Source organism: Gracilinanus agilis, chromosome 1 (genome assembly GCF_016433145.1).
Source record: "Gracilinanus agilis isolate LMUSP501 chromosome 1, AgileGrace, whole genome shotgun sequence".
NCBI classification, from domain to species: Eukaryota; Metazoa; Chordata; class Mammalia; order Didelphimorphia; family Didelphidae; genus Gracilinanus; species Gracilinanus agilis.
The window spans coordinates 727,288,340-727,302,895 of NC_058130.1; the positions used below are offsets into that span (position 1 = coordinate 727,288,340).

The 14,556-nt window shown below is 44.9% G+C and overlaps 1 protein-coding gene across 1 annotated transcript in view; it reads right to left on the reverse strand.

Moving 5' to 3' along the window:
- GAMT (guanidinoacetate N-methyltransferase) overlaps positions 1-9,943 on the reverse strand; it is a 16,841-nt gene extending 6,898 nt beyond the window's left edge. Inside the window, 3 exon segments of the mRNA XM_044685340.1 lie at positions 298-361; positions 627-772; positions 9,756-9,943. Of these exon segments, the coding sequence (XP_044541275.1) occupies positions 298-361; positions 627-772; positions 9,756-9,939 (394 nt within the window). The 5' untranslated portion in view covers positions 9,940-9,943.
- Between the last annotated feature and the right edge of the window lie 4,613 nt (positions 9,944-14,556).

The following is a 14,556-nucleotide window of genomic DNA, read 5'->3' on the forward strand; positions in this document are numbered from 1 at the left end:
TAGTATAGTAATATATCTTATGATATATAATTTTATTATATATTAATGTTTATTTTATGTCTAATATAGTCTATTAATATATTATAAATTTATAGTATAGTACTATATCTTATAATATATAATCTTATTATATATTAATGTATATTTTATGTCTAATATAGTCTATTAATGTATTATACATTTATAATATAGTAATGTATCTTATAATATATAATTTATTATATATTAATATATTTTTTTGTATATTGTTGTTGTTGTTACTATTATCTCTCCAGGATCGTTTTTGTGTTTTCTCACCATCAAAATGTCCATCAGGCAGGTTGGGCACCACCTCTTCCCATAAGCCTTTCAAGGGGACAACCTTAGGAAAGAGAGAAAACAGTTTAAATCTAGTCAGACCTGGGTAAGACACTTAACCTTTGTCCATCTCAATTTCCTCAGTGTAAAATGGGTCTAATAATAGCATCTAATAATACCTCCTCCAAAGGTTGTAGAGAGGCTCAATGAGATCATCTTTGCAAAATGCTTAGCCCAGTCCCTGGCGCCTCCTAAATAATAATGCTTATTCCTCCCGGCCTCCCACAACCCCTTGGAGTCTGTCCCTCCCAGCACAGCCCCAACCCTACCTTGTGGGGCTGACGCTGCGCCCACTCCTGCAGTCGCTGGAAGACGCCATCGTTGCATTCGATGATCCAATGCTCCTGGATGTTGGCTTCCTGCACCTTGCTGGCCGCGATGGCCATCCCAAAGCCGACCTCGAGGACCCGTCCCCCTGTGGGAGGAGGGAAAGGTTAGGGTGACCCAGAATCAACCAAGGCCCCCAGGAACTCCCAGGCCTCTCCTGGAGGAGACGAGTTTAAAGCCAGGTTCAACCTAGTCCTCTGCCCCCAATCTTGTGGGGGGCGAGGCTGAATTGGAGTGAAAATTCCTTATTCTTGCCAGGTCGGGTTTGTTCCTGTTCCCACTGTTCTCCCAGTGGAGAGGCAATAAGAAATAGCAGAAAGGGAAAAGGGGAGAGGGCTAGTTCCAGTTTTCCAGTCCCGCCTCTGCCAATGACTAGGTAACTAAGCTTGGAAGGCTCCTTTTCGCTACCTGCCTCAGTTTCCTTCTCTGCAAAGTAAGGGTTTGGGCTAGATAACTTCTCCCTTCCTAGAATTCTGTGATTCTACATTGCTGCCTTGGCCCTTCCCAGTGCTTAGACAGTCTTGACTTCTCCTGACTCTGCCCTCGTTCTAAACTGCCTTGGTTTAGTAAATGAGTAAAAATTCAGCTAATCCAGGGAGAGGGAGCTGGCCCCACACTTTGCTTCCTAGACCATCCAGTAAATCCCATCTACTCCAAGCATTCTCCCCGACCTCGGGAACTCTGGCTCTGTGAACAGGAAACAAATCATGTGCTTCTGGAAAAAAGGAAAGACTCAGCTCTATTGCTCCAATCACCATTCCTAGGACCCCCTCCAGACCAAGATTCCCTTCTCTGAGCATCACTCACTCCCCTATACGGCCTCCTCCAATTAGGATGTAAACCCCTAGAGGCAAGGGACCCTCTCACTTTTAGATTAGAACCCCCACTCGCCTCCTCCCCACATAGTGGGTGCTTTTATTTAATTTTGTAATTTTTATTTTTAAATATTTCCCCATGTTTACATAGTAGGTGCTTTTAAAAAAAGCTTTAAAATGCTCTTTTCTTCATTGACTCACTCTCTGTCCTTAGAACACACATGTTGGAGTGGGGAGAGTCTTAGAACTGGGAATGTCAGGGCTGGGAGGATCCTTAGAACAGAGAATGTTGGGGCAGCTAAGTGGCTCAGGGGATTGTGAGTGAGGCTTGAAGATAGGAGGTCTTGGGTTCAAATGTGGCCCTCAGATACTTCCTAGCTGTGTGGAGCTGGACAGTAAGTCTCTTAATCCCAGCTGCCTATCCCTTAGCATTCTTCTGCCTTAGAACCTTTTCTAAGATAGAAGGTAAGAGATTGTGAAGGGCTTTCCAAGGCTGCTACATACGTCAGGGCTGACAAGACCTTTAGACACAGAATGTCAGAGCTGGAAGATACCTTGCAGATTGTCTAGTCCAACTCCTCACTTCATAAGTATGTAAACTAGGGGGCAGCTGGGTGGCTCAGTGGATAAAGAGTCAGGCCTAGAGACAGGAGGTCCTAGGTTCAAATCTGGCCTCAGACACTTCCTAGCTGGGTGACCCTGGGCAAGTCACTTGACCCCCATTGCCTAGCTCTTACTACTCTTCTGCCTTGGAGCCAATACATAGTATTGTATGGAAGGTAAGGGTTTAAAAAAGATGATTTTTAAAAAGTAGGTAAACTGAGGCCCAAACCGAAATAAAGCCAATCAGGATTGGAGCTGAAACTGAAACGTGAGTCTCTCAACTCCTTCAAGGCTTCATGGCACAGTGAACCAAATTCTGTGCCTCGGACTGGGCATGCTCTCAGATAAGACACTAAACTTCTCAGATCTTCCATTTTCCAATCTATAAGGAATAAAAATACTTGCCACAAGGAGGCAAGAAGGGCAGTGGAAAATTCACTGAATGCACAGTGCTGGGTTCAAATCCTGCCTCTGCTTCCTCTTGGGTAACTTAGTAAGAAGAGAGAGGGCAGGGCTAAATCACCTCCAAGGCACCTCTCAGCCAGAGCCCAGGGCTTCCTCCACTACACTACAAGGCTTTGGTTCTTTCCTCCACAGAGCCTGGGCCAGGCTGAGAACCCTTTGGAGGTCTAGGAAACGCTTAGCTGGCAGAGGGAGTGTGCCCTGGTAGGAAGCCCAGAGGCTGGGGAGGGGGTGGAGGGAGGACCCTGCCCAAAGTCCACCAGTGTCTTCGGGAAGGGGGCTATGGGGCCTTTGCCTGGCTGTTTCCAGGGGTTCCTCCTCCAGGTCCAGGCTGGGGCAGCCCCCCAACACCTGTCTCCTCGCTTGACAAGGGAGCCCAGCTGCAAGGCCCGGAGGGTTCCTTTTACCCAGAAGCTATTCTGGGTGAGGGAGTGGGGCTGGGACTGCAAAGGGATCACACTTTGCTTTCCTAGGAAGGAACTGGCCCAGGAGTAAGGAGGAGGGAAAGGCCTGGTTTGTGGATCCCAAAGTACAGCCAGAATTCACTCCTGCCTCGAGCATTGTCCATTGTGTGCCGCCCTCCGCCCAACCCCCAGCCAGAATGTCAGCTGGGAGCACCCTCTGAGCACAGAATTCCTGTCAGAACTGGGGGGCTGGGGGATGGGCACATAGAATAAGGAATGTCAGAGCTGGGGGCAGGGGCCATAGAACAGGATATCAGAGCTAGGAAGGCTGTAGAACCAAAAATATCAGCTGAGAAGGCTCATAAAACAGACCATCAAAACAGAGGGCCCAAAGAAAGCAGACTGTCAGAACTGGGGGGGCCCAAAGAAAGCAAACTTTCAGATCTGGGGGGTCCATAGAATAAGTTCAGATCTGGGGGGGCCCTTAGAACACTGGATGTCAGTAGTAGGAAGGCCCTTAAAACACAAAAAATGACAGAGCCGAGAGGTTCCATAGAACACAGACTGTCAGAACTGGGGGGGGGGTACTTAGAACCTAGAATATTAGGGATGGGAGGGCCCCCAGGTTGAGGGACCGTGTGCCCCTCTAACCAGGGCTTTTCTCTTAGGACTTGGCACAAGGACAGCCAGACATGTTAAGGAAGCCAAGCCTCACTGCTCACCCCTCAAAGATTCTTAGTCTGGATAGAGATTAAAGAATAACAACTTTAGGAGGCAGCTGGGTAGCTCAGTAGATTAAGAGCCAGGCCTAGAGACGGGAGGTCCTAGGTTCAAATCTGGCCTCAGACCCTTCCCAGCTGTGTGACCCTGGGCAAGTCACTTGACCCCCATTGCCTACCCTTACCACTCTTCTGCCTTGGAACTAAGACAGAAGGAAGGGTTTATAAATAGATAAGTAAAAATTAAAAAGAGGTATCCCCTAATCTCCATTGGGGAACTACCTCAAGAGGCAAATGTTCAATAATAATAATAACAGCTAGCATTAATATAACTTTATTTAGGCTTACAAAACACCCTGCAAATACTGTCCCATTTGACTCTCCTAATAACCTGGGGAAGTAGGTGCTGTTATTTTCCCCATTTTACAGATCTATAATATATAGAGATATTTTATATATATATATATATATATATCCTGTATAGGAAAACTGGGCCACAGCAAGGGGAAGTGACTTGCGCCAGGTCACACAGCTTTGTCTGAAGCTGAATTTGAACTGAGATCTTCCTGAATCCAGGTCAAGATCTCTATCTAGCCGGCTCGACACCTAGCTTCCAACAAACACACGTCCTCCCCAAGATCTCTGTAGCCTCTTCCTATCCGAGATGCCGAGCTGAATGAGGTTATCAAATCTGACACAATCATTTTTCAGTGAAATGCCAAAGTCGACTCTGAGTCCTAAACCAGCATTGTTTCCACCCAGTGATGCCGCCTCATTGATAAGCATTTTCTGTGTTCCCACACGCAGGAAGGCAGGACAGTGGAATTGTGGGGGCAGGAAGGCAGCGGTCCTGGCCAAGAACCAGAAGGAAAATGCCTGCTGGTTTTTCTATCTTTTGTTGTTGTTTTATTGTTTGTTTGTTTGTTTTTTTCAAAAGACCCTTTATTAGTGGGGAGGTAGTGTGGTACAACGGAAGGAATGCTGAATTTAGAATCAGAAGATCCAGGTTCAAATCCTGACTCAACCACTTATAGGTGACCTTTGGCAAAATGCTTAAATCTCTGCGCCTCAGTTTCCTCGACTGCAAAATGAGAGAAATGAACATGAGGACACAAAGGCACCAGCTACCTCTGAAATCTATGACCTTGTGACAGTGTATAGACATAGAAACATATATTTGTTGAGGTATATTTTTAAATATATCTATACATTCAGACATACACACTATATAAGACGGCCAAGCAAACTGAATTTTTTCATTGGCCATCACTGATACTGGACGTCTCTCCCCAGCCCATTCAATAGTTCACATTTATAGATGCTTTAAAGTTGGCAAAGCTCTTTATTGCAATTAAAGGTGATCTGCACAACAACCTTGAGAAGTGCTATTATTATCCCCACTTTATAGATGAGGAAATTGAAAAGCTGAAATCGGTTAAGTGACTTGCCCAGAGTCACACAGCTAGCCAATACTTGAAAGAGAATTTGGACTCATGTTTTCAGACACCCAAGTCCACACTCTGTGGAACATAGTAGCCAAAAGAACTGCCCAGCCCACCTAGGCTGACCTCTTCCCCAGTGGTGAGCACTCTTGTAGATATGGGGTCTGAGTATCCCAGGTCCTGGACCACAGCAGCTGGGGCCTCTCTCACCCTACTGGGGGACCGCATCCCTGGGGCTATTCTGAAGTCCAAGTTCTCACCCTGATTTCTCTCCCCAGGTTTTTAGGCTCAGGCTCTAACTCTGCTTACTTACTCCATATGCAAAAATAGAGTTCTGAAATAGATGGGCTGGAGGAGTCAGGGAAGACTTCTTGGAGGAGGTGGAAGTATGAGTTTGATGTTGAAGGGATTGGATAGTGGAGAGGGGGAAAAGGCAAAAAGAAAGGAGCAGGGGACAGCTGGGTAGCTCAGTGGATTGAGAGCCAGGCCTAGAGATGGGAGGTCCTGGGTTCAAATCTGGCCTCAGACACTTCCCAGCTGTGTGATCCTGGGCAAGTCACTTGACCCTCATTGCCTAGCCCTTACCACTCTTCTGCCTTGGAGCCAATACACAGTATTGACTCCAAGATGGAAGGTAAGGGTTAAAAAAAAAGAAAGAAAGAAAAGAGAAAGGAGCGATGAAGTTAAAGGGCATGGTCTGAACAAGGAAGTATTTGTTAGAAACAAGAGTAGAGGAGCGGTTGGCATATATGCAGAAGCTGACTGATTGATGGAGGAGGACCAAAATGACATCACTGGTGATGCCTTCTGAATCAAGCCTAAGGTGTCAGGCTAGCTGGCCACCCAGTGGATAGAGAGCCAGGCTCAAAGATAGGAGGTCCTGGGTTCAAATCTGATCTCAGACACTTTCTGGCTGTGTAACCCTGGGCAAGTCACTTAATCCCCATTGCTCAGTCCTTACCTCATCTGTCTTGGAACTGATATTAAGTATCAATTCTAACTTAAGAATTTGTTTTTAAGAGCATGAATTGAATTTAAGTGAGGCAAGAGTTACACAGTCATCAGCCTCCCTCTCTTTTCCAGAATCATAGAGGTCCAGTGGCAAGATGACTGGTGATGGCTTGAGATGCAGTGGATGAGCTTGGCTTCTCTGGCAGGAGAGGTAAACTGAGCCCAAAGGATGAAGCCTAGGCAAAGGGGTTTCCCTAATTGGTCCTCCTAATTGTTCTCCATGTCCCATGGGCCCGAATTGTTCTATCCCAAGCCTCTCCATTTCCTACAGAGTAGACAAAGTGTTATTTCTTTTTTCTTTTTTTTTAACTTTTTTCATTTAATTTCATTTTTTAAAAATTTCCCCCCAAGGTTCCATGATTCTTGTTGTCTCCCTCCCGTCTTCTCTCCCCGCTCCAGGACGTGACAAGCAATTCCACTGGGCTATACATATATTATCATAAAGTGATATTTCTAAAAGCACAAATCGGACCACTTCACTTTCCTGCATTGGCTCCCTACTGATGAGGATCACAGGCAAACTTTTCCATCTGGTCTTCCAACCCTTTGGCTCCAGCCTACTTTTTCAGGTTTATCATACATGCCTCCCTCATACACCCCGCAATCTAACCAGATGGACCTACTTGCTGGTCCTCAATCAATCCATCAATTACTAATTATATATATTAAACACCTACTATGTGCCAGGCACTTTGTTAAGTCTTAGTGGGGATACAAAGACAAAAAATAAATGGACCTGCTTGAAAGGAGATGATATCTTCACAAACAACATTCCATCCCCCATCCCCATCCCCTTGTACATTTGGGCTCTCTCCCTATGCCCAGAATGCTCCCTGTCCTCATTACTGCTTTCTTGAAACCCTTCAAAGCCTTCTTCAAAGCTCATCCTCTTCCACGAAGTCTTTCTTGAGCCCAGCAAAGCTCCCAACACCCAATTACCTCGTCCTCACTTGGCATTACTTTTTGGAGGTATATGTTGTTTTCCCAGAGAATGTAAACTTCTTAAGGGCAAAGAATGCTTTATTTTTGCATCCCCAGCACCTAGTGGTATAGTTCCTGGCACCTAGATGGAGTTTAATAAATGTATGTGATTGTATTGTAGAATATGTATTGTATAATAATATTATATGTGTATCTTGTATATATATGTATAATAATATACTATACAATATGATAATGCCATAATGTATTGAATAATAAATGCAAGTGATCGATTGATTGTAAGAGGTTGGACTCTTTCCTGTAGACAGTGGGAGCTATGGAAGATGTTTGAGCTGGAGTGTTTTAAGAAGATTAATTTTCACCAGGCAAAGAACCAGGCCTGGAAGCTCTACAAAGACAGAGAAGAATTTGACTTAGTGCCATAGTCCCCAGGCCAACTGGGTGGGTGGGGGGGGGTCCCCAGGGTCATGTATCTGCCATTTATTTCTATAGGTTTTCTTTCCTCAGGTTCTGCCTCTTACATAAAGTATATATTCTAAGGCAAGTCACCTCCCTCTTCTTCTCTGGGCCTCAGTGTTCCTCTCACTTCACAGATGGGGTTAGATTTTCTAATCTCTTCACTTATTCCTTAATGTTCTAAACCCCAAGGTCAACAAAGCAAGCAATGGGCATTGCCTACTCTGTGCCAACTGTTCTAGACCAGTGGTTCCCAAACTTTTTTGGCCTACCGCCCCCTTTCCAGAAAAAATATTACTTAGCACCTCTGGAAATTAATTTTTTTTTAAATTTTAATAGCAATTAATAGGAAAGATAAATGCACTTGGATCACTGCAGCACCCACCAGGGGGAAGTAGTGCCCACTTTGAGAATCACTGTTCTAGATGCTAGGAATACAAAGACAAAAGAAATGAACATTCTAGGGGCAGCTGGGTGGATAGAGAACCAGGTCTGGAGCTGGGAGGAGCTGGGTTCAAATCTGGCCTCAGATACTTCTTAGCTGTGTGACCCTGGGTAAGTCACTTAACCCTGATTGCCTAGCCTTTACTGCTCTTCTGCCTTTGAACCCCTACTTAGTAATATGTACATGTTGTGTCCTCCAGGAGTATAATTTTTTTGAAAACCCTTACCTTCTGTTTTAGATTACATTTTAGGAGCAGCTAAGTGGCTCAATGGTTAGAGAACCAGGCTTTGAGACAGGAGGTCCTGGGTTCAAATGTGGCCGCAGACCCTTCTTAGCTGGGTGACCCTGGGCAAGTCACTTGATCCCCATTGCCTAGCCCTTACCACTCTTCTGCCTTAGAACCAATATATAGTATTGATTCTAAGATGGAAGGTAAGGGTTGTTTTTTTGTTTTTTTAATTGCATTTACCTGGAAGAAACAACATGTGCATATTATAAACTGACAGAAAGTTAAAATGAAAAGTTTCTTCTGCCATGGAGCTCGAAGATTCAGACCCAGCCAATTAAAACATACATGATCCTCAAGGCAGCTAAGTGGGACGGTAAATGGAGCTCTAGACCCAGAGTCCTGAAGCCCTGAGGGCACGTCCACTCTGGGACAGTTACTGGCAAGTCACTTATCACAGTCCGCCTCATTTTCCTCTTCTGAAAAATGGGAATAATAGCACCTGCCTCAGGGTTGTTGTGAGGATCAAATGAGCTGATCTCATACAGTGCCTATTAGAGTGTAGAGGCCAACAGGTCCAACCTCCTCCTTTACAGGAAACTTTCCAGAAAGTGACTTGCCTAGGGCTGCTAAATCTAAATCTACTACTATGCCATGAGGTGTCTTAATATTACATGTTAGAAATGCATTAGAAGGGGTGGCTGTATGGCTCAGTGGATAGAGAGCCAGGCCTAGAGAGGGGAGGTCCTGGGTTCAAATATGGCCTCAGACACTTCCCAGCTGTGTGACCCTGGGCAAGTCACTTGACCCCCATTGCCTAGCCCTTACCACTCTTCTGCCTTGGAGCCAATACACAGCATGGATTCTAAGGCAGAAGGTAAAGGGTTTAAAAAAGTGCATTAGAAAGGGGTGACTTGATGGAGGTGGAGAAAGAAGGATGAGGGGAGGGCTTCCTGGAGGGGGTGGTTCTCCGGCTGGGCTTTAAAACAGAAAGGAAACTAAGGGGACTCTAAGCCCCGCAAAGAGCCAGAGCTTCCAGTGGGGAGGACTTCAGTCCGGGTCAGCTCCTCATCCCAGCTGGTCTAGAGCAGAACTGAATGAATGCAAATGGCCTTGACAGCTGGGCCGAGAGGTCTTGGAATGTGCCCACAAGGCGGAAGCTTTCAGGGGAGGATGGGAGAAGCAGCCTACCAGCTCGCTGGGGTCCCGGGACTGCTGAATTTGCAGCGGGAATGGGCCTGGGATCACAGTCCAACCCTCGGGAGGGGGACGGGCCAGCGGGGCCAAGTGACTTAGGCAGAAGCCGAGTTTGTGGTCTCCAGAGTTAGCGCTGGAATTAGGGGGCCTAAAGGAAGGTCACCCGGGCGGATAGAGACGGGGCAGGGCTGGGATTTGAACCCAGACCCTCCCGTTCCCCATTTTTCACTCTGCCTCCCCCCCTCCTTCTCTTCTCTGCCCCCATCTCTGCGTTCTCTGCGGGCTCCCCTCTGGGATCCGCTCTGAGGGAGGCGCAGGGCGGCCTAGGGGAGGAGGGCCCGGCGGGTACCTCTGGAGGAGGCCACGGCGGCCAGCGAGTGCATGTAGGGGGTCTCCCAGCGCTCCATCACCGGCTTGCCCAGGATCTGCAGGTGCGTGTCGGGCCCATCGTAGCCGGCGGGCGCCTCTTGCCAGGAGGGCCTGCAGTCCTCTCCCGGCTGGAAGATGGGCGCTGGGGCAGCCTCTGCGCTCATGGTCAGGTCCCGGCAGCCAGTTCTCCACTCGAGGCCCGAGGCTGATGAGGCTGCCTTTATACCAGGGGGCGGGGAGCCCAGCGCAGGCACCGGGCCAGAAGGCTCCCGGCTGGGAGAAGGAGGGTGCCTCGGCCCAGCCGATCTGGGCTGGGCCGGACCCGCCCCTCGCCCCTCGCCCCTCCTCCAACCCCAGCTTGGGCTTTGGAAAGAGGAAGGGGACCCCTGGCTGCCACCTTAGGGAAGTGCAGGGGACCCCCAGTCCCAGACAGGAGCTCAGGAATGGAAATGGTCACTCCCCTTCCCAGAGCTTTTTAAGGCAGGTTACACCAGCTAGGTGACCCAGGGGATTGAGAGATGGGAGGTCCTGGGTTCAAATTTGACTTCAGATACTTCGTAGCTGTGTGACCCTGGGCAAATCACTTTACGCCCATTGCCTAGCCCTTACCTCTCTGCTGCCTCGGAACCAATACACAGTATTGATTCTAAGAGGGAAGGTAGGCTTAAAAAAACAAAAAGTAGGGTACAAAAGAATGGTGAACCCATATTTTACACATGGGGAAACTGACGCCTGATTCCATTTAATTCAAGAATGTAATAATCATCTTGCACCCCTAAAATTCTAACTACAATAGTTAGAGATAAGAGGTAAGTAGAAGAGATAGAGAGAGAGCAAAACCAATGTTTTGCTAGGCGCGTTGACAAAAAGCCAATTAGGGGGCAATCCCCTTTGGCATAAGAGTTTACAATTCAAATAATTGTTTTCAATCCCCTCAAGTTCAATTAGTTCCATCCCAAAGTTCATTTTGGATCTTCTTGATCCAGTGTAAGTTTCTGCAGGCAAATAGTCCATTTTCTGGTTTCAAAGCGTTAGCAGACTTCTTTTCCTGAAAATTTTCTCGGAACAAAATTTTAAGGCTTGGATTTTTATAAAAATACAATCCCCCCTGAAGAGGATGTTTATAAAAGAAACACCCAGATCAGCTCAGAATACATTGTTGAGTTATGAGGTGTATGAGTCAATTATAAAAAGAAAGATTATAAATTATTAATTATAAATTATAAAAACATAAGAAATTAAATTTTGGGAGAAATAAAAATTCAAACTAAGAATCAAATATCAAAAATCTATATATGTAAAATTTTTATGTAAACAAGAATAAATTCATAACAGGCCCTTGTATTAGGGTCCAATTAAAGTAAATTCTGTACCATAAATCTGTAAGACAAAATGCAGTAATATTGCACTTACCCATTTGCAGTCAAGACTACAGCAAGTTGCCATATCATAAGAGAAAAGAGAACTAGATTTTTATGTAAAAGGGAAGTGTCATTCCCTGATCTGATTTTGCTTCATTCTCAGGGATAGGAGAGCCACAATGATAATGGCCAACCTTCGGTACTCAACTGGCAGTGTAGTACGAAGTGTCCTACAACTTAACATACGTCAAGCGTGGAAACTTCAAGTCTTACACAAGGTTCAATTCCTTAGTATTGGCATAAAAGTTCAACAATCCTAGTTGGATTAGTATGGTCTTTTTTTTTGACCTTGTGCTCCATGGCACTATTCAGTTTCTCATCAACCCCAATGGGACTGGATGGTCTCCATGACCTTGTGCTTCTTGCACTGTATGGTGGCTCTGTTGTTCCTTGCTTCTGGAATCAAACAGAATCATTAGTCACAGTCTTGTAATATTTAACAATAAATGACAGGTTACCATAGTCTAGGGCTTTGTGGATATGCATTAATATTAGAACAAATATATTTTAAACTTATATTACTGCAGAATCAAAAATTAATATTGATTATATGTACTTTAAGTACAAGGAATTTTTAAAAAAGGAAAATCAAATATTCTGTTAGAAAAATAAAAGGTAATAGTAAAATAAAAATTCAGGAATTCAATGTGTTCCAAAAATGGTGTCTACTTTTCTATGGACTATTATCTCCAATGCTTATAATAGGATACAGTCAATCAGTTTCAATAGAATATGCTCTCTTTACATGTGAGCAATGAATCCAAGAGTCCTTTTCTCCAATTTTTATAGCTGTTGGAGTGGTTAATAATATTTGGAATGGACCTTCCCAGGCAGGCTGAGTTCCTCCAGTGTGCTGAAAGCTATGTACACCTTGTCCTATGGGTGTAGGTCATGGAGTGAGAAGTATATAAGAAGATGGAGTGGGTCCTGCCTTGTAGAGGACACAAATTGATCCATCTTCCCCAATTTGGTAAGATACTTCATAGGGGACCAACCAAAGGATCAACTCCAACTCGCTGGGCAGCAGGTGGTACAGCTGAGGCAGGCTGAGTCCAATCTGCCTGGCTACCTTGCTGATGATGGGGTCGATCTTGTGGTTGATTAGGATGCAGTGGTAGCCTGAACCTTTCAATGGCTTTTCTGGGAACCAGTGGTGTTTATATGAGTGCCTCTTTTTTTTTTTTAAACTCTTGACTTCTGTGTATTGGCTCCTTGGTGGAAAAGTGGTAAGGGTGGGCAACGGGGGTCAAGTGATTTGCCCAGGGTCACACAGCTGGGAAGTGTCTGAGGCTGGATTTGAACCTAGGACCTCCTGTCTCTAGGCCTGACTCTCAATCCACTGAGCTACCCAGCTGCCCCCTATATGAGTGCCTCTTGAAGGGCCCTGCTAAAAACTTGTAGCCTCTGTTTGCTTACATAGCCCCAGGTCCTCAACAAGTTGGAGAGGAACCCCACAACTGTGGTGATCTCTGGGAGCATATTGGCTCTCTTCCCCATCCAGCATGTCTGGCTTATCTCGGGTAGACTGTTGGTGAGAGGGATGGCAGAGGAAGTGATGCTGGCACCAGCAGCAGCAGGAAGGGGAGAGTTCACCAGGCTGGATCAGCCACTACTCTGAAGACTCCAGCTGAGTTGACTTCTAGACCACCAGAGATTATAAGAGCAGTAAATGCTTTCAAACTTATTTATGACTACAATGGGCTCATCTTTATTTTTCCTCTGGTGACTGTTAAATACACATACAACTACTCTCCTCAATTCCTCGAGATCTATAGGTTGGGGATTTTTCTGGGATCCCCCATTTGCAGGGGGATTGTCACCCTTGGTATAGTGTGGACAAGGTCCACTTTTTATGTATTGGTGTTGGATCAATTCTTATGAGTTATCATCTTCCTGATTTTTATTCCTAGGATTTTTACCACTCCTAAAGTTGCAATTCCTGGAATCATCATCATTATTATTCCTATCATAATTTCTATAGTTATTATTCAACTGGGTGTTATTTCTGTTTACTCTTAACCAAGTCCTACAGTTCATCATTACATGACCTTTTTTTCCACAGAAGTGACAGATAAGGGATTGATAGATTCTTGGAGAGGATCTATGGTCTCTCCCTGTCTTTTCAGTTTTTCTCTTAGTATTTTAACTTCTGACTTTAAATCCTCTACTGAGTCACTATTTTCTTCACATCTTTGTGCACGGCCCTTAAAAACATAAGATGCTACTCTCCTCAGTTCCTCAAGATTCATAGATTCCCAGTTTGGGCAGTCAGTTTTAAAGTAGTCTTTGACTACTTTGCAAGAATTCTCAATGAATTGTCTACATACTTGTCTAATATCCCGTTCTCTGGTCAAATCAAAGTCCATATATATGTTGCCCACCTCAGTGAGCCTGTCCATAAAATGGGAGGGGGTTTCATTGGTATATTGCTTGGTCTCCTCGAATTTTGACCAGCTTTCAGGCATATCAGAGAAAGCTTTCATGGCTGACAATAATGCTTCTCTGTCATTGCACAATTTGTTGGGCCAGAATTGTAATTCCATTTCGGATCCTAGAGGGGACATTTAAGTTCTCCCTTACCCCTTCCAATTGGCCAGAGAGATGATCCTATTTTTTTCACCATTTGTCAGAAACTCATCTAATATATTTTCAACATCCTGCCAATTAGGGTCATAAGTTTGGAATATATTCTCTAATTTTTTCACAATTAAGATTGGTTCGTTCTCAAAAGTAGGCATATTTTCATTGAAGCTAAATCTTGAGGGTTGAAGGGTGTATAGTGTCTTTTTTTTTTTTTTACATTTTTTTTAAACCCTTAACTTCTGTGTATTGGCTCCTAGGTGGAAGAGTGGTAAGGGTGGGCAATGGGGGTCAAGTGACTTGCCCAGGGTCACACAGCTGGGAAGTGTCTGAGGCTGTGTATGGTGTCTTATAGACACTAAGTCCCCATTTTTATTGAAGGTGGGAACTTCCCTCAAAGGGAATAGGTTTTGGGCTACATCATTTTGTGTTCTGCCTGTAGGTTATCTGTTTGAGGTTTGAGTCAACAGCAGCAACTGGGGGAGGGTCCAGTGGAGTAGTAGGAGGAGCAGAGTCAGAGTGGGACAAAGACTCTGATGATGATGAGGTATGGAGAAATAAGTCTCTCTTAATGCTGGAGTTTTCTAGTTTTTTTGTTTTCTTTTTTTTAAATACTTTGCAAGGATTTTTATATTCTCCTCCACATTGTCCAGTCTCTGAGATGAGTCTTTTTTCTTGCTTTTCTAGTGTATCTAGGCTATTTCTCAAGTTTCTTGGGGAGAGGTAAAGATAAACAACTCCACTTACAAGTATTACAATCACACCCAAATATAGTGCAAT